The sequence below is a fragment of the Aquarana catesbeiana genome, linkage group LG03 (genome assembly GCF_042186555.1).
Source record: "Aquarana catesbeiana isolate 2022-GZ linkage group LG03, ASM4218655v1, whole genome shotgun sequence".
Lineage (NCBI taxonomy): Eukaryota > Metazoa > Chordata > Amphibia > Anura > Ranidae > Aquarana > Aquarana catesbeiana.
The window spans coordinates 683,408,747-683,428,363 of NC_133326.1; the positions used below are offsets into that span (position 1 = coordinate 683,408,747).

General features: G+C 45.1%; 1 protein-coding gene across 1 annotated transcript in view; it reads left to right on the forward strand.

Moving 5' to 3' along the window:
- Positions 1-19,617, forward strand: part of DNAH2 (dynein axonemal heavy chain 2) — a 391,751-nt gene that overhangs the window by 24,435 nt on the left and 347,699 nt on the right. The window contains exons 4-5 of the mRNA XM_073623723.1: positions 8,642-8,870; positions 18,286-18,396. Of these exons, the coding sequence (XP_073479824.1) occupies positions 8,642-8,870; positions 18,286-18,396 (340 nt within the window). The remainder of the gene's footprint in view (positions 1-8,641; positions 8,871-18,285; positions 18,397-19,617) is intronic.

Consider the following 19,617-nt stretch of genomic DNA (forward strand, 5'->3'; position numbering starts at 1 on the left):
GAAAGGGGCCCAATTGAACACTCAATTCAAATCAGCTGAAGGCATTCCAGGTGTATCAAAACAAAAGGGTTCAATGCCTTACAGTTCATTTTCTATCTAAAGCAGCTGCAGCTGAGTAGAGAGTAGAAAAGGCCATCCCCTGCCAGCATGCTACAGGAAAGGGGCATTTCTCTCTGTGTGGAAACAGTGGTCTCTCTGCAGGGGTCCAACACGTCACCTGCTGAGTCAGAACTATAGAGCTGCAATTATCAAAGCTTGTGTTCCCTGCAGATTGGAGAGCTCTGGTTCTAAATCAGTAGGGGGGGGGGGGAGGGTGCGAATCCTCTGCAAGACCACTGCTTGCACACAGAAAGCAAAGGTCCTTCTCTGCAGAATGAAAGAACCCACAGTCTGATTAGAAAAGTTTGTCCCCTGCCAGCATGCTACAGGAAAGGACCATTGATCTCTGTGGATACAGTGGTTTCTCTGCAGAGGTCTGATACGCCCCCTCCTGAGTCAGAACTTTAGCACTGTAATTAGCAATGCTCATGCTCCCTGCTGATTGGAGAGCTCTGGTTCTACCTCAGTAGGGGGGTCGGCGAAGCCTCTGCAAGGCCACAGCTTGCACACAGAAAACAAGGGTCCTTCTCTGCAACATGAAAGGCTCCATAGTCTGAGAAGAAAAGCCTGTCCCTTGCCAGCATGCTGCAGAGAAGTACCCTTGCTCTCTGTGTGTAAGCAGTGGTCTCCTCACAGAGATTCAATGTACCCCCTCCTGTGTTCGAGCTCTGCAGCATGAGCTTTGCTAATTATAGAACTATAGTTCTGATTCAACAGGGGGGAGTGTCGGACCTCTGCAGAGAGACCACTGCTGCCACACTGAGAGCAAAGTCTTTCTCTGCAGCTTGCTGGCAGGGGGAAGGCTTCTTTACTCAAGATGTGGCTGCTTTAGATAGAAAATGAACTGGAAGACTTTGCATACCCTTTGTTATGATGCACATGTATTTAGCCGATTTAAACTAAGGGTTTAATTAGGCTTTAACCAGTCCCCGCTTGGCCTATAGTCAAATGACAGCCGGACGGGACTTTTTTCGTTCCAGGTGGACGTCATATGACGTCCTCCAATAACGCGCCTCTCACGTGGCCATGGTCCTGCACTGCGGCCCCATCTGTCACTGGCTGTGTCCGCCGGACACAGACGATGACTGATCACTGTACCGGCCTGCTGCTGGTACCATGTGATTGCTGCGACCAATCACAGCAGATCACATGACAATTGTAAACAATTAATGATTTCCTTTCATGCCATCCATTGTGTACAATTGTGTTGCTAGCAGTGATTGGTCACAGTGATCACATGGTACAGACAGAGCTAATCCTAAAACAAATAAATAAACTTTGTGCTAAAATAATTGTCCAGTGTCCTTTATATATTATTCACTTGCTTTATATTCTATGTGCTTCTGCTATTTCTATCCTGTGCTTCTGTATTTCAGCCGTTTATTTGTTTAGGATATGCATGGTTTGCATAGATTAAAGACACGGATTAATGCATTTTAAATGTGCGCTTTTTTTTATTTCTTTTTAATTTTTTAATTTTTTTACACATATATGTAATTGATGCACTTGAATTGGATGGTTTGTGCAGTGTAAAAGGTCCATATAATTAATGCACTTTATGTAAATGAATTTGTATATATATGATATTGGTGTATAATCTTTTACTGTTTAGGATACTTAGGGATTTTTCTAGCTCTGCATTGAGATATACTTTCTTTCTCGAACATCACGGGACACAGAGCCTCAGTAATAACTGATGGGTTATATAGGGTATCACTAGGTGATTGGACACTGGTCACACCCTAAACAGGAAGTTCAACCCCCTATATAATCCCTCCCCTTGCAGGGATACCTCAGTTTTTACGCCATGGTCTTAGGTGATGGATGTGTAAAGATGTCCTGTGCGGAGCTCCAAAGGGAATATCCTATATCCTATACTGGTGCAAGCCAGGCGAACCGAATCCATTTCAAAGTGTCTTTTCTAGGTCGAATTGGATGGTACCCGGGCCTCGTGTCCGAAGAAACAAGGTTTTACCTGTAATACTTCCTCTTTTTAGAGAGCTGGACCCCGCATATCAGAAAATTGTTTTTCTAGCCTAATTTCTGGCCGGGTGCTTTACAGGCCCAGAACTGCAGGATCCCCCTATTCGTAGGGGGCCCCAGTCTCTGAAGGTTTTCCAAATGGAGCCCACCGTGAGAGGTAAAGATTGGGTCTGTATGACAGAACACTGCTGCTGGATAAGGTAAGGGAGATTCCACAGAATTTTTAAATTCTAGAAGGTTTCTCCTTTAAGGTAAATGCATGCTATGCCTATTGTCGCCACCGGGGGCTGCCAAGAACACATACCTTCTCATGCTGATGTCTGTCTCAGTGTTCGCACGCTGCACAAGCTCCTCCGGCCGGCTCCAGGTAGGATGGGATGGGGGGTTTTCGCCTCAGGAATGTTCCCCCCAGACTAGGGGGAGGTCGCAGGTGGTCTGTGAGGCGGTTGTACACCACTCTATCGCCGCCGCCACTGCCGCCATTGCCACGTGCAGGCCCCATCACTACCGGCCTCTCTCCTTCCTCCCCCACCCCCAGCCTTTCCTCCATGCTGGTTCCGGAGGGTCGGCTAGCGCGGGAAGCGCATGTTTTTTGAAAAAACTAAGGGGGGGGGGCGGTAGAGGGGGGGGGGGGCGTCAGCAAAGCGTCCAGCGTGCTCCGACGCCCACACAGGCCGGCTGCATGGCTGTTAAAGGCACTCTTTTCAGAGCCTTTGGAGGGACACAGAGCTGACGGTCGCATGTAAGGTGGGACACAGGCATTCTCCTAGGCAGCATTTACTAAGGTAACACCAGACTCGGCATTTGGTAGCAAGGCTTTTGCCAGACTACAGTGCTCAGCAGTCAGTGTTCATTTTGTGATACCTCTACCTTGTTGCTCTGCACTATGGGTAGAAGCGGTTCAAATACCCCAAGAACCGGAGGCTCCAGGGGATCTCATTCAGGTTCTGAGGACCCCCTTTCTGCAGCATCCTCCCCCCCTGAGGGGCCAGGGACAGCTAGCCAGGGAGAGTCGTTGAGGTCAGGGGCTACACCTGCTTTTTGCACTTCAGCCCCTGTATACATTATCTAGGAGGTTTTTTCCTCAGCCATTAATGGTTTAGAGGAAAGATTAATGGCCATGATTACATCTTCACTCAGTGGAAGAAAACGCACTAGGCCTTTCTCTGTTACCCAGGACCCTCAGGCAGAGGAGCTCTGGGATTGGGGAGTAAAATCCCTTTCAGAGGATCGGGATGGGACGGATGATTCCTTCTCTGAGGAATCAAGTGGAAAAGGGCCCTCTTCGCTTCTCAGGATGAGAAAGTCTTAGTACAGATCCTTGCTGGATTGGTCCGCTCCACATTTAAAGTACCCATATCTGAATCAGTTAAAGAACTCTCTATCTCTATGGGGTCACTGAAACCTCCTCAAACAACACATGCTTTTCCTGGTCATAATTTACTTGAAAAAGCTCATTTATTCTGAGTGGGATCACGCAGATAAACGTTTTTTCCGCCTGAAAAAGTTTTCAACACTTTATCCTATGGAAGAAATGTTTATAAAGATGTGGGGGATACCGGCCGTTGATGCCGCCATTTCCTCTGTAGTCTGACTTGTCCTGTAGACAATGCTCAGATGCTCAGGGATCCTGTGGATAAAAGGATGGAATCCCTATTCAAGGATATTTTCTCCTTAGCAGGTTCAGTAGTTTAACCTGCAGTGGCAGCGATCAGAGTCTGTCAATACTTAAGAGACCATGTTAAGCAGGTCATCAAAGTTTTACTTGAACAGCAGGCCCAGGGGTTGGCTAACCGTCCAGCGGCCTTATGTTTTGCTGTTTATGCCATTAGAGATTCTATCAGGCAAACCCCTTGTTTTTCACTTGGGTTGGTGCGTATGCGTAGAATCTTATGGTTAAAAAATTGGTCAGCTGAAGCACCATGTAAGAAACTTCTGGCTGGATTTCCATTTCATGGTGCAAGGTTGTTTGGAGAGGACTTGGATAATGCTATTCAAAGGTTCTCTAGTGGGAGAGCACTCTCTTATCTGTTAAGAAGAGGAGTAAGCATCTCTCTTTCGAACGGACTCTTTTCCCCAGTGCCAGGGGCATCAGCCTCTAGGCAGTCGCGACGGCCTTCTCCGTCTGGGTCATGAAACAAGAGTCAAACCCCAGAGACAAGGAAGTCCTGGGGGAAGAAGCCTGCTAGACAGGACTCTAGGGCCTCTTCATGAAGGGACGCCCCCGCTTGCTTGAGTGGGGGGAAGACTGCTACAGTTCTCTAAAACTCTGACAGGAGGATTTCAGGACAGATGAGTAATCTCCACTGTAACCTTAGGTTACACACTGGAGTTCCAAGAGTTTCCCTCTCCTAGTTTCCTCAGATCAAGTGTCCCCAGAGATCCAGAGAAGAAGCAGTCGCTCCTTCTAGCGTTAGAACGACTTTTGTCGCAAGAGGTCATTATGGTGGTTCCCACGAAGGATCAAGGATTGGGTTTTATTCCAACCTTTTTTTCTTTACGGTCCAAAAGCCAAATGGGGATGTCAGACCCATTCTGGATCTAAGGGATCTGAATCGATTCCTAAGGATTCGGTTCTTCCGCATGGAATCAATTCGGACAGTAGTCTCCATCCTGCAGGGAGGAGAATTTGCTGGCATCGATAGACATCAGAGTTGCATATCTGTATGTGCCCATTTTTCCTGCTCATCAGAAGTTTCTGCACTTCGAGATGGGAGGGCGTCATTTTCAGTTTGTGGCTCTGCCTTTCGGGATAGCCACTGCACCTCGAGTGTTCACAAAGATCTTGGCTCCTTCTCTAGCCAGATTAAGGGCTCAGGGTATAACTGTCATAGCATACCTAGACAACCTGCTCTTGATAGACCGGTCGGTAGCCTCGTTGAACAGGAACTTGAGGACCACAGTCAAGTATCTGGAATACCTAGGTTGGATCCTCGACCTAGAAAGATCTTTCCTAAAACCAGTAAGAAAACTGGAGTTTTTGGGTCTGATCATAGATACAAGCCAGGAAGAAGGTATTTTTACCTCAGGCAAAGATCACTGACGTAAGGGAGCTAATTCTGGTAGTCAGGGCCAAGAAGGGTCCTTCTGTCCGCCTTTGTATTAGGCTGCTGGGAAAGAGGATAGCTTTGTTCGAAGCAGTTCCCTATGCTCAGTTTCAGTCAGGACTGTTGCAACACAGTATCCTGTCGGCCTGGAACAAGAAAGTTCAGGCATTAGATTTTCCGATGCACTTGTCTCATGCAGTGCATCAGTGCCTCAATTGGTGGTTAATACCCGTAAGCTTGCAGAAAGGGAAATCCTTCCTACCGGTCACCTGGACGGTGGTAACAACGGATGCCAGTCTTTCGGGTTGGGGAGCAGTTCTGGAACAGTCTGCGGTCCAAGGGGTATGGTCCAAGACAGAGAGGTCTCTACCCATTATTATTCTGGAGATCCGTGCGGCATATCTAGCCTTAAAGGCCTGAACTCTCAGGCTACAGGGTTGCCCAGCCAGGATCCAGTCCGACAATGCCACAGCAGTGGCTTATATCAAATTTGTGGCAGGGACAAAAGATCCTCTTGCATACGGGACGGATGCGGTGGTGATTCCGTGGCATCGGTTCTCACTGGTTTATGCATTCCCGCATATTCTGCTACTGCCACGATTCCTTCGCAGGATCAGGCAGGAAGGTCGGTACTTCTGGTAGCCCCCGCTTGGCCCAGGAGGACTTGGTATGCAGAAATGGTAAGGATGATGGTGGGTTCCCCGTGGACCCTACCGTCATGCCCAGACCTGTTATCTCAGGGTCCAGCGTTCCATCCTGCCTTACAAACGTTAAAATTGACGGTTTGGCTATTGAAACCCAGGTTCTGAAGAGCCGTGGGGTTTCAGGTCCTGTGATATCTACCTTGATTAATGCAAGGAAGCCAGCTTCCAGAGTAATTTATCATAGAGTCTGGAAAGCTTATGTATCCTGGGGTGAATCCAGGGTTGGCATCTCAGAAGATATGTGATCGGTAGAATTCTTGATTTTCTACAATTGGGATTAGAGATGAAGCGGGCCTTGAGTACCATCAGGGGCCAGGTCTCGGCCTTATCAGTATTATTTCAGTGGCCACTTGCTTTGCATTCTTTGGTCCGAAACTTTATGCAGGGGGTGACGCGTCTTAATCCTCCGGTTAAGGCGCCCCTAAAAACCCCTGGGACTTGAACTTGGTTCTGTCTGTTTTACAGAAACAGCCCTTAGAACCAATACGTCAGATTCCTTTGGTCTTGCTGACAAGGAAGTTAATTTTTCTGGTAGTCATCTCTTCTGCTAGAAGAGTATCAGAATTAGCAGCTCTTTCCTGTAAAGAGCCTTATTTGATTATACACAGGGATAGAGTGGTATTGCGCTCTCATCCTAGTTTTTACCGAAGGTGGTTTCAGATTTTTATCTAAACCAAGACAGTGTTCTGTCTTCCTTTTTTCCTGATCCCTGTTCTCGGAAGAAAGGTCACCACATTCTTTGGATGTAGTAAGAGCAGTCAAGGCCTATCTGGAAGCAACTGCTCAAATTCGCAAAACGGATGTTTTTGTTCGTGCAGCCGGAGGGTCCCAATAGAGGACAGGCAGCGTCAAGATCTACCATTTCTAAATGATTCGACAATTGATTATTCAAACTTACAATTTGAAACAGAAGATTACTCCGTTTCAGATCAAAGCACATTCCACAGGAGCTATGGGTGCTTCTTGGACAGTGCATCAAAGGGCCTCTATGGCCCAAATTTGCAAGACCGCAACCTGGTCTTCAGTTCATACATTCACCAGATTTTATCAGGTGGATGTGAGTAGGCATGAGGATATCGCCTTTGGGCGTAGTGTGCTGCAGGCAGCGGTACAAGGTCCTCAGGTCTGATTGCACCCTACTTGGTTGTGGTTCCCCTCCCCTCAGGTAGCATTGCTCTGGGACATCCCATCAGTTATTACTGAGGCTCTGTGTCCCGTGATGTCCATCGAAAGAAAAGGATTTTACAGGTAAGCTGTTATAAAAAATCCTATTTTTGTTTTATATCAAATAATTTTGACCTTAGGCAGCTGCTGGTAGAGATATTTTAATAGCATTAGTTTTATTATTAAATACCTGTCCCGTCTGTTCCAGTTTTAGCACAGGATTCCGCTTTTAGGTCAGGCTGATATATTTGGGGATTCCTTTGTTCATTTATCTGGATCAGAGCTCTGGCAGTTTTCCTGTCCCTGTCTCTGAAGAGTCACTGTCATCAGTTCCTGTCCATAGGCGTGCACACAGGGTGTGCCGGATGTGCCTGGGCAGTGCCCATTCCCCCTGCTACCCCCCGGAAATGCTGCCAGCTTCCCTCCTCTCCCGCCGGCTGCTGTGGGGATGTTTTAGTATGTAAAGAGGTGGAAGGGGCTGATAAATATTTAATTTACCAACCCCTTCCTTTTCTGAATGAACACCGTTAGTGATCGGTACTGAACGCTCTGGTGTTCATTCTTAACTGAAGCACAGTAAACTATGTTTACTGTGCTTCAGTTTGGGAATGAACAGGAAGCCTCTCAGCACAGAGCACTTCCCATTCGTTCTCTGTCCCGTGCAGCTGAGGCTGCAGACAAATGGACCGGGGAATCTCCATCCTTAGTCCCTTTCTCTGTCTCAAAAGTGAGACATCAGGGGTCTCTTTAGACCCTTGATATTTCACCGTGCCCCCCAACGTTGCCCAAAAAAAAATGTAAAAAAAATATTGTAAAAAAAAAAAAAAAAAAAAAAAACTGCGTTTTTTTATTTTTTGCTAATCTAATAAAAAAAGACCGAAAATTTTGAAAAAATATTTTCTTTGTTTTTGTTATAAAATTTTGTACATAAGTACGTTTTCTCCTTCACTGATAGGCACTGATAAGCTGCACTGATGGGCACCGATGAGGTGGCACTGATGGGCAGTGAGAGGCTGCACTGATGGGTACTTATGGGTGGCACTGATAGACGGCACTGCTAGGCATTGATAGGTGACATTGATTGGCACTCATATTTGGCACTGGTGGGCACTGATTGGCACATAGATCCTGCACTGATGGGTACTTATGGGTGGCACTGATAGACGGCACTGATGGGCACTGAAAGGCAGCACTGATGGGCACTGATGGCTGGCACTGATAGATTTAACTGATAGGCATCACTGTTGGCACTGGCAGGCATTTTGCTTGGGCACTGAAATGGCAGCTGCCTGGGCACTGATTGGCATTTCCCTGGTGGTCTACGGTGGCATACCTGGTGGTCCAGTGTGGTTGGCATCCCTGGTGGTAGTGACAGCATCCTAGTGGTCCTGGGTGGCATCCGAAGGGGGGCTGCGCTGATAAACAAACAGCACAGACCCCCCCATGTGAGGAGAGCAGCCGATCAGCTCTCCTCTACTCGCTGATCACGTGGTAAAGAGTTTCTGTCAGACACCGCAACAACAACAATGGTTGTATCTGATAGGTCTTTTCATAAAGAATGAGCAAAGTAGAGGGTTTGCTTTAAACAAGATAACGTGCATAGTACCATATATTAAATACCCTCCATCTAAACCTTCTTTTCAGAATGTGGAGCAGCTCTTCTACTTTATACGTAAGGAGCGGGCACCCCTCACCCCCGAGAATCTGGAAGAAAACTTGCAGTTTGGCTCTGTGAGAGGGTCCCCCACCGCTTCTCTGCTGAGACTGATGAACGGGATCTATACCCCCTACATCTTCGGGAACACCAGCTGGCCTGAGAGCATACGCAACAATTTCTCCGCCAACTTTCACCACTTCATGACTTCACTGACAGGTAGACCTCTGCCCCCTGCAACTAACATCTCTTGTCCTTATGAAGAGCTAACAATGTCTGCTATGAATTTTAGTCCTTAAAGTTGTATTGATCTTTTATCAGCTGTTTGCGCGGAAGCAGTAGTTTCTCTGCAGAAGTCCTACATGCCCCCTGCTGAGTCAGACCTTTAGGCTCTACAATCAGCTCATGCTTCATGCTAATTGCATACCTCCCAACTTTTTGAGATGGGAATGAGGGACACCTATCAGCAAAAGTATGCAGGCATAGGACACACCCCCTGCCACGCCCACTTAAGGAAGAATTGTACAAAAAAACAAGATTGGTTAAACCCACAAGTGCTTTTTTTACCACTACTATTCCTTTATATTGGCTTTTGGAATTTATAAATGCAGCAATTTAGAAATCAGATGAAAGATTTAGGGCTGGAAAACACTTTTTGATAGATAAAAAGTGCATTTTATATACAACTCTATAGATCAGACCAAAATGAGGGACAAATGAGGAGGAATGAGGGACAGAGGGACATTGTTCCAAATCAGGGACAGTCCCTTGAAATCAGGGACAGTCCCTCCAAATCAGGAACAGTTGGGAGCTATGGTAATTGGAGGGGGGAGGGGAGTTACTAAAACTGGATCAGAAAAAATCTGGAGCTGCTATGCATAATAACCAATCAGCTTCAGCTTGCTCAGTTAAGGTGATATTTAAAGGGAGGTTTTTTTTTATTAAAAAACAATAACAGACATGCCATACCTTCCTGCTCTGTGCAGTAGTTTTGCACAGAGCAGCCCCGATCCTTCTCTTCTCAGGTCCCCGCCGGCGCTCCTGGCCCCTCCCTCCTGCCGAGTGCCCCAGAGCAAACAGCTTGCTATGGGGGACCCAAGCAGAGCCGCTGCTCTGCGTGTCCATTTAGGCACAGAGCCGCGGCTCGGCCCTGTCCCCTCTCTCTTCTCATTGGCTCACTGGCTGTGATTGATAGCAGCGGGAGCCAATGGCTTCCATTGCTGCCTTAGCCAATGAGGAGGGAGTGTCCCCAAAGAGCCGAGGCTGTCGTGCACTGTGATGGATCGCGATGGAGCTCATCGGGTTGCAGGAAAGAAATTTGCTCGTTTCCCCATCAACACAGACCGTGTTGATGCAGGAAATTCCTGTCCTCTCCGCCGGGAGAAGACCGTGAATATTGCTAGTGGCTATAGCAGACACTAGCAATAATCAAAGGTAAAACCCAGCAAGCTGGTTGTACCCAAGTTGATCAAGTCGATCAACTTGATACATTCAGCCTGGCTATACACGGTTCAGATCCTCCTGAACTGGCCGAGATTCAAACCGTGTATAGCCGGACTTAGTAAATTCCCCTTATTATACCTAAAGGGGAAAAAAATATCTGTCGAAATGTCACCTGGCCATGTAGAGTTTACATCTTTGGATGCAGCAACTGGTACAGAAAATTCTGCATATCTTTCCCAGTGAATTGTTTTCAGCGGTTGTGAACAAATGGGCTCTTTTAGGCATATTTGGTGGGAGCGCACACTGGTCATTGTGGAAAAATAAAAAAGAATTGATCATTTAAAACATGGGTGCATAACCTGTGGCCCTCCAGCTGTTGCGGAACTACAATTCCCATGAGTCATTGCAAGCTGCTGACAGTTACAAGCATGATTCCCAAAGGCAGAGGCATGATAGGAGATGTAGTTCCGCAACAGCTGGAGGGCCACAGGTTAAGCACCCATTATTTAAACTTTATTTTTCAACCCCTTGACAAGTGCAACCTGCAGATTAACCATCAGAGGCAAAGTTTCCTGAGAATGTTCTACTAGGTTTCATAGTTGACAGCCCTGTTACGCTATCCCTTTAAACCCTTTAAACCTGTTTCTTTTTTCCTAACATTATCTCACCCTCATTGTGGTCTGTGGCTACAGATTGGCTAAAACCTCAAACCTCAGTTTCCCAAGCCGTACCAAGAATACATTTCATGGAGAACAATGGAAGGATTGTCTGTATTTTAGATGGTTTTATGGAATGATTCTATTGGATTTGTGACACTTGGCCTAATCTGGTATTCCAGCCAACTCTTTTCTTTTGAAAGCAACTCTGTAGGTGAAAGAAAATGTAATAAAAAGCAGCCTGGAAAAGGAAATTGTGATTCCATACCATTCCTGCTCCCAGCGAATCCAGTTTTGGTGCACCCAATGCTGAAATCTTCAACATCCGACACGTCCAGGTGTGTCAGAAATCTGTGCCCCCTGACTGCCATGTCATTGGTATGTTCCTTCAGAGCTAACAAGACTGGAGCTTAGACAAACCAGTGACATTGGATGAAGCCATAGTGCACCGTGTGGGGGGAGGGGTCTTAGACATACAAAACACCTGGAAGTGGGAACCAGAGAGGGGAACCTTGAATTTTCCCACAGAACCGTTTTAAGTGAAAAATTATTTTCCTGGATTTTAAACTGGTTGCAAAGGCATTTCATTTTTTACCTCAGTACGTTTACTGCATTAGGGTAAAACAAATTTCCAAGTATTAACCCCACCCCCCTTCCCGAATACTTAGCCTCACTCGATCCAGCACTGTGCCCCTCCTGTAGCGACTGATTCCTCTCTTACTGCACTCACAGGAGGAGACATTGGCTCCTGTTGCTGCCAATCAAATTCTGTGAGCAGGGGGCGGGGCCAAGTCACACTGTGTGTGTCTATGACCGCACACACCCCGACTCAGGAGCAAGCCCACATGTGCGCACCCATAAGAAGTGGCTTCCTATGGTGGCGCATGGAGTAGTGCTGGAGCCAAGAGCTCCAGCAGGGGACACCAGAAGAGGAGGTTCAGGGTAATATCATTGCAGAGAGCAGGTAGTATAACATGTTTATTTTAAAAAATATATATTTTAGCCTTTACAATAACTTTAAATGCTATAATATAGTTTTAAAATTTTTCTTGAATTGCCAGTATGTTGGTTTAAATGACTGAGAAACTGGCTTACAACTTGCTAACACAGGGTAAGCAACCTTTTGAGCCTAATGTGCCGAAAAATGTTAGCAAGAAATTGAGAGTGCCAAGCAGGGTCAAGCATAAGAAATCACGGGCCCCTTACAGCCTATCTGACAGGGTTCCCCCACATGCCCCCCACCAGTGTCTCTGAACCACCTTCCAGGCACCCATTACAACTCCCAACTTTAGAATGTAAAGTAGAATTGCAGCCCAAACATAACTAGTCTTAAAAATGTTCCCTCCCCTGCCGTACGCTGATGAACCTTAGTAAAAACAGATGTATACGCTTGCCTATTTTCAGCTTGCTCTGATCTAGTCACATGATTCGGCTCCCCTGTGTCAGACAGCATTGGCTGCAAGGGAGAGGAGCGACTACCAACCATGGCTGGGACATGGAAGCTTATGGGTGACATCACTGCTCCTCTCCCCTGCAGCCGCCATATAACTGGATCTGAGTGGGCTGCAAATGGGAAGTATTTATATCTTTTATACACAGGTTTGTCAGCATAGGTGTTGGAAGGGGAGAGGGACCATTTTAAGACTAATTGGTTTAGATTTGAATTCTACTTTAAGAGGGGCACCTCAGGGTGATTAGGTTCTGAGGCATGAGAGGTGTGCCACAGCAAAAGGTTGGTTAAATTAGGCTAAATTTTGGGTATGGATTGATAGGTTTAATGAGCTTACTTCCATATACTCCACACACACATTCTGCAGTCCTTGTAATATTTAATTACAATGACAGAAATTATATTCCTACAGGCACACATAAACCTCAGCACAAAGGATCTTTTTTTCAAGGCCAGTGGGGGGTTCTTTGTCACCCCCACCAGTGCTTTTTGTAATCCAATATGAGTCTGGAAGAATGTGCTGTTACACCGTGTGCCTGATTGCAAGCAGACCTCTAACTATAATGGCATGATAATGGAGAAGGCTGTGTGCCGGGATCCCCCCTTTTCTAGCTTGCTCTCTAGTCTGCCTTTCTTTACTACATACTGAATCAGCATCTGATGTGTGTATCCAGGTCTAGCCTTCCTGCTGACCCCTCTGTACAGCCTGTACACCCCTATCCGTGGCTGTAAATCTAGATCTGCTAGCTGTAGAAGGGGCTCATGACACAATTCTGGAGGGGGCTTCCTTGATCACAGCCTGGAACATTCTGAGCTGCCGTCATGGAGGTGGGTGGCCAGAATCATCGTGCACCAGCAGAAAAGGCATAAAGTACCACCTCAAGCACACTTGCTGGGATTGCCAACCTTTGTTCTACGGCCCATGGGCCAAATCTGGCCCGTCAGGCCATTTCATGTGGCCCTTGCACTCAGGGCTTCTTTTTTGCCGGAACGTGGCGGAACTCTGTTTTATCACCTACAGATCATGCCTCCACTCCACACTCACCACTGTCACTTGTAAACACAGAAGCCTTCTGTGTTTACAAGGATAGCTTTCCTGTCTGTGGCTCTCACAGATCCCTGCCCTGCACTCACGGCTGGGACAAGGGAGATACAGATGCAAGTGCAGTGTGGTGGGGTGAGGCATCACGTGGTAAGCTGCACTTTAAACCCCATCTGTGCTCGGGTGCACAAATGCCGACCAATGATCTCTTTGCAAGTGAGAGACTAAGGTGGAGCCACCTACACTGCCGGGAGGTACTAGAGCTGGGCCAGGTAGGTGACATACCAGGAAGATTTTGGGGAGGGGGGATAGGAGCTGTTGAGGGAGTTGTGTGCAGAGGTGGAGGATGGGGGAGAGTGGTGCCAAATTGAGAGCCAAGGAGGGGTGGAAGTGAGATGTGGACATCCTGTGAAAGAGAGCTGAATCCTGCACACTGTGCATAGCACACCCCATAACCCTGCACTCTATGTAACACACTCCTCAACACTGCATTCTGTACACAGCACACCCCTGAACTTTGCATTCTGTGCATAGGGCACCCCTAAACTATACTCTGTACATAGCGTGCCCCTGAACCCTGCACTTTGTATGTACCGCACATCTGAACTCTGCACTGTGTACATAGGGCATCCTGGAACTCCACACATAATGCACTCCTGGTATTTAATGCCCCTTCAGGATCCTCCTATGGTTGGCCACACCCACTGTTCGATGTGTTTTTTTTGGGGGGGAGGGGGGGCTTGGGGGTGGTGATTTGGTTGAGTTCCTTATAATAATATGATCGCTAGTACACAGCTTTCGAGAGCCAATCACAACAGTTCATCTGAAATTATCACAAGGGATAAACACAATTTTTTTTCCGTAAACACCAGACTGTTCAACTTTTGATTAACCACTTGCTGACCACGCTATAGCCAAATGATGGCTACAGTCCAGTTCTGGGGAGGACGTCATATGATGTCCTCCCATGATCACGCCTACCACGAACGGCGCGGCGCTTTGTAATCAATGTGTCCTTGGGACACAGCTTATCACAGATCGGGGTAAAGAGCCAATCAGCAGCTCTTTACCATGTGATCAGCTGTGTTCAATCACAGCTGACCACGATGTAAACACAAGCCAGTTATTGCCATTCCTTTCGGAGAATAGAGGAGAGCCGATAACCGGCTTGTGTAAAAGGGACATCTACACTGATAATCATGGCACTGATTATCAGTGTCCTAATTATCAGTGCCCACCAGTGCTGCCAATCAGTGCTCATCAGTGCTGCCAATCAGTGCCTCCTCATCACCGTCACTTATCAGTGCCGTCTATCAGTGCCCATCAGTACCACCTCTCAGTGCTTCCCATCAGTGCCTCCTATCGGTGCCTATCAATGCAACCTCTTTAGTGCCTCCTCATCAGTGCCCACCAGTGCTGCCTCATTGGTGCCCAACAGGGCCTCCTATCAATGCAACCTCATCAGTGCCGCCTCATTAGTGCAGCCTCATCAGCGCACATCAGTGAAGGAGAAAAATTACCTGTTATCAAAATTTTATAACAAACTATGAAAAACATTATTTTTTCCGTAAGTTCCGGTCTTTTTTCTGTTAATTTAGCAAAAAATAAACAACCCAGTGATGATTAAATACCACCAAAAGAAAGATCTCTTTGTGTAAAAAAAAAAAAAAAAAAAAAATATATATATATATATATATATATATATATATATATATATATAAAAATGTTATATGGGTACAGTGTAGCATGACCGAGCAATTGTCATTCAAAGTATGACAGTGCTGAAAGCTTAAAATTGGCCTGGGCAGGAAGGGGGTGAAAGTGCCCGGTGGGCCAGTGGTTAATCAGTACAGTATTCGTCCAAAAATACAATATTAATACAATACAATACATTACATCAATTCTGAATTTTTTATTTTGTCAAACAAGAATTTTTGCAACTTGAGTAAGCTCTTCATTTTTGATATGAGACTAGCATGGAAAAAATAACGGACGATCATTCGTGTGTACCAGGCTTTACAGATGCAACCATAATGCTGATGCAGTCCACAATGAAATTGTGTTTGACACCCCTGTTCTAAGGTAACAATACAAAAAAATCTCTCTAATATAAATGCAGATAATAACACACCTGAGTATATAAAGCACCTGACTTTAATACCTAAATACATGCATCGGTACACCAAAGAAGAATAAAACAGAGAAATAAAAAAGTGTAATAAAATGTAATATTGTATCTCACAGTGCATCAAATGAACTTGTATAAATCCATCAATACTTCCACTGTGCTATATGGATGAAATAGACAATGCTGACTTAAACACTAACAAATATGCATCATGTATCCTACCCAGCAGAATACTAAAGCTCCATGGTAGAAATATCTCGAAAATATATCCGATATTTAATTGAATGACTGCTCACGCGGTTAGCATATTGTCCAATACTCTGAATTCGGCTCCGCCGTTCAAACAAAACACAACAGGCTGCAAAGTGAAAAGCTCCAAATAAGTTTTACAGATGAACGAGGCGGTCAATCCCAAGTCGTACCAATCAATATACTTGAATTCTCCAGTTGGCATAGTGTGTTTAAACCACTTCTATAAACAATCCAGTCCAGCTGCTGCTGAATTCCCAAGCTGTAAGTATGCATAGTATAAAGATAAAGGTTGTAAATTCAATTGCACATGCCATATGTAGCCTCACTCACCCAACTGGGATCAGGCATGGAAGAGTAAATGTTTACCAGGCATAATAGATAAACTCCATGGTCCACTTTTATCAAAATGAGTACAGATATGTGGGCTTCCTCCACTTCCATAATAGTAGTCATATGCTAAACTTCAATCTAGCTTCTATTGGCAGTATAAATATGGTTCGTACGGCTGAGGGGATCTGGACATCATTCTTGTACCACGTAATCGAGCCACATCATCACCAAATGAGTGACACCAACAAGTCTGCACGCTACTTTTTAAATGTATTTATTACAGGTATTTATATAGTGGTGACAATTTACGCAGTGCTTTACATATTTTGTACATTCACATCACTCCCTGCCCTCAGTCTAAGCCAGCCTTTCTCAACTTTTTTTTCCCCCAGAGGAACCCCTAAAATATTTGTAGGTTTTAAGGAACCCTTGGTTTACCCTATTTATTGGGGATCAGTGGGAAAAATGTACCCCACATTGGTTACCTGTGGAAAGAATGGCCTCCTTAGAGTGGTGGTCAGATTGCCACCCTTACAGATAGCTAAAAAGATAACTGAAGTCATGCTGCTGGCTCTGCCAAGTGGTGTTGGCCCTGGAACCCTGGTTGAGAATGGCTCATCTAAGCTATTCCCGCTGACCTTCAGTGTCCAGCAGGATAACCATGGTATTTCTTGCCTGGCAACAGGTAGAACGTTGATTTGGCAGACCAATCTGTCTAGAGGTCACTCAGCCACAGCTGGAGGAACCCCTAACAATCTCTGGAGGAACACTAGAGTTCCACCAAACCCTGGTTGAGAATGGCTGGTCCAAGCTTTTCTCGCTGACCTTCAGTGTCCAGCAGGATGACCATGGTAGAGGTATTTTAGTGACTGGCAACAAGTAGGCTGATCCTTTGGTTGACCAATCCGTCTTGAGGACCCTTTTTCCCTAAACAGGGATGTAAAGTTGGTGATTTTTGACACATCATTGGTGAAAGAGGTGCTACATGCTAATTCATTCATACTCTTATATACCATATATTATCTGTAAGTTTGAACTGCATATGTATCCTTGAAAAGGTGGACTTTGTTCCAGGAAACATGTTGGTTGAAAATCACGATAAGAGAGATCATCTATGATCTATGCTATGTAACTATTTATGGTTTTAACCAGGAGAACCATTGCTCTGTCAGATATTCAAAGCTTGGGATTTTTTTTTATAACCTAACCCTGCTTTAAACTTCTCCACAACTTTATCCCTGACCTGTCTGGTGTGTTCCTTGGTCTTCATGATGCTGTTTGTTCACTAAGGTTCTCTAACAAACCTCTGTGGTCTTCACAGAACAGCTGTGTTTATACTGAGATTAAATTAAACACAGGACTTCTGAAGGCAAATGGTTCCACTAGATTTTAGTTAGGGGTATCAGAGTAAAGGGGGCTGAAAACAAATGCACGCCACACATTTCACATATTTATTTGTAAAAAATTCTGAAAACCATTTATCATTTTCCTTCCACTTCACAATTATGTGCCACTTTGTGTTGGTTTATCACATAAAATCCCAATAAAATACATTTACGTTTTAGGTTGTAACATGACAAAATGGCACTGTATGTACAACCTTATATCTCTCTGTTGGTGAGACCTCTGAGCATCCCCAGGTGTACACATTACTGGAGCCATTACTGGGTTCTCACTCTTCCTACTGGATTTGGAATCAGGTTTGTAATTCACATTAGTTTTTCTCTAACTAGTCCCCCAGCAGCTGTAAAAAAACAACAAAAAAAACAGCTTTTGATGCGACATTCAACTCATCTCTGGCACTGTCCCTTGCAGACTCACCCGCTCTGTAATCCAGCACCAGTTTTTTGGGTTGAATGACGCCCAATGTCACCAAGCCCACTTCCAATGAGTGCAGGGTGTCATGGGCCCACCCCCTAGGAGGGTCATCACCATGGAACTCTGTATTCACATATAATAATGCAGAAAATGGAACTCACACCATTATGTCAGTGACATTGAGGACCACCCAGTGCACAAGAGGACAAGAACCCTACACCTCACATGATCAAAAAAGAAAATATCGGAAAAGGGTAAGTATAAAAATAAATGTGAGGTGGGGATCCAGAGGGCAGGGTGGAGTTGGGTTTTAGGTTTATTTTTTGCAGAACCCGAAAAGATGTGGGAATATCTTTGTTGAAGACTGAGGCTCTTAGGTGGGAAGCAAAGCCATTGGTTCACTCTTCTAACCAAACTCTGCCTGTAACTGAACTATCGCTTTTGGATGGCTTTATACATTCTACCCTAAATGAATTGACCCCAAACGTCCTAACCTATAATTTCTTCTACTCCAGACACCAGGTATAATTTACAGGGCCAAACTGTCTTTTACATCCCCATTGAGGCCATGAATGTGGAAGCTGAAACCGCCATCGAGGACAAACCGCTGGTGCAGAGGCTAGAGAGTGAGTATATCTGATATTTATAGTGAAAGGGAATGAATAGTGGGCTTTTTATTATTAAGAAAAAACATTTGAAAAAATCATTTTTCTTATTCAGGCAAATATGTAATATTTCATATTATTATTATTATGCATTCTCATTTTCAGTCAGCAAGTGGAGTTGTAGATCGCTTTTCACGTTTTCCAGTTTCTCATTACCCCCTGAAGTAGCAGAGAGAGAAATCATGCTCTAGGAAGGTTAATCAGGAACAGACCTCTCCTCCAGGCTGGAAACCACGGGTGCCGGCAATGCTTGTAACAATGAAGTTGTGAGAAAAGTCCTGGACAGTGGCACTCAAAATAATTATCGCCTTTATTAAATAAAAATCAACAAAAAATACATGCCACAGCAAGAAGTACAGGAAGGCTGACGCGTTTCACACTATAGTTAGTGCTTAATCATAATCATAGGCTATGATTAAGCACTAACTATAGTGTGAAACGTGGCAGCTTTCCTGTACTTCTTGCTGTAGCATGTATCTTTTGTTGATTTTTATCTAATAAAGGCGATAATTATTTTGAGTGCGGCTGTCCAGGACTTTTCTCACAACTTCATTTCTCATTACCCCCTGTTGAAACAAAGCCTCTATTTAGAGAGCCTAAAGCAGAATTTAACACTCACACTCCCAAGCAAAAATGCAGGATATTTACTTTAATTCATTTCGAATCAATTTAAAAATAACGAATATACAAAAGGAATACGAATATATACTAAATTAATTCCGACAACGAGTCATTCTAACATAAGGATTATGACGAAACAAAATTAGTAACCCAACGAACAAATCTGAAACAAAACAAAACTTTCCACTGTGGGTATCTCTAGTGGTAGTTAAAGTATACCCTCACATATAGCCAGTGATGTGACTGGCCTCAGCTGATACATGAGATGAAACTAATCCTCCTACATAAGTTGTACCTGTTTATCTACCATTGTCTTTCCCCTATAGCCATTCAGAGTGCAGAATTTACATGGGATCTCTCAGCTCTGAAAAGCAGGGGCAGAGAGCTGAAGTTACATCAGTGAGGAGAGCTCTGAGAGCTGATTGGAGGAAAGAGACACACCCCCTTCCACCGCCACACAGGAACAGAGTTGAGGCTGTCAATCAGCCTGGAGCTACCTCCCCTCTTACCTTTTTTCTCTAGGTGTCAGGAAAACTTGTCAGAAGTGACTCATGCTGATAA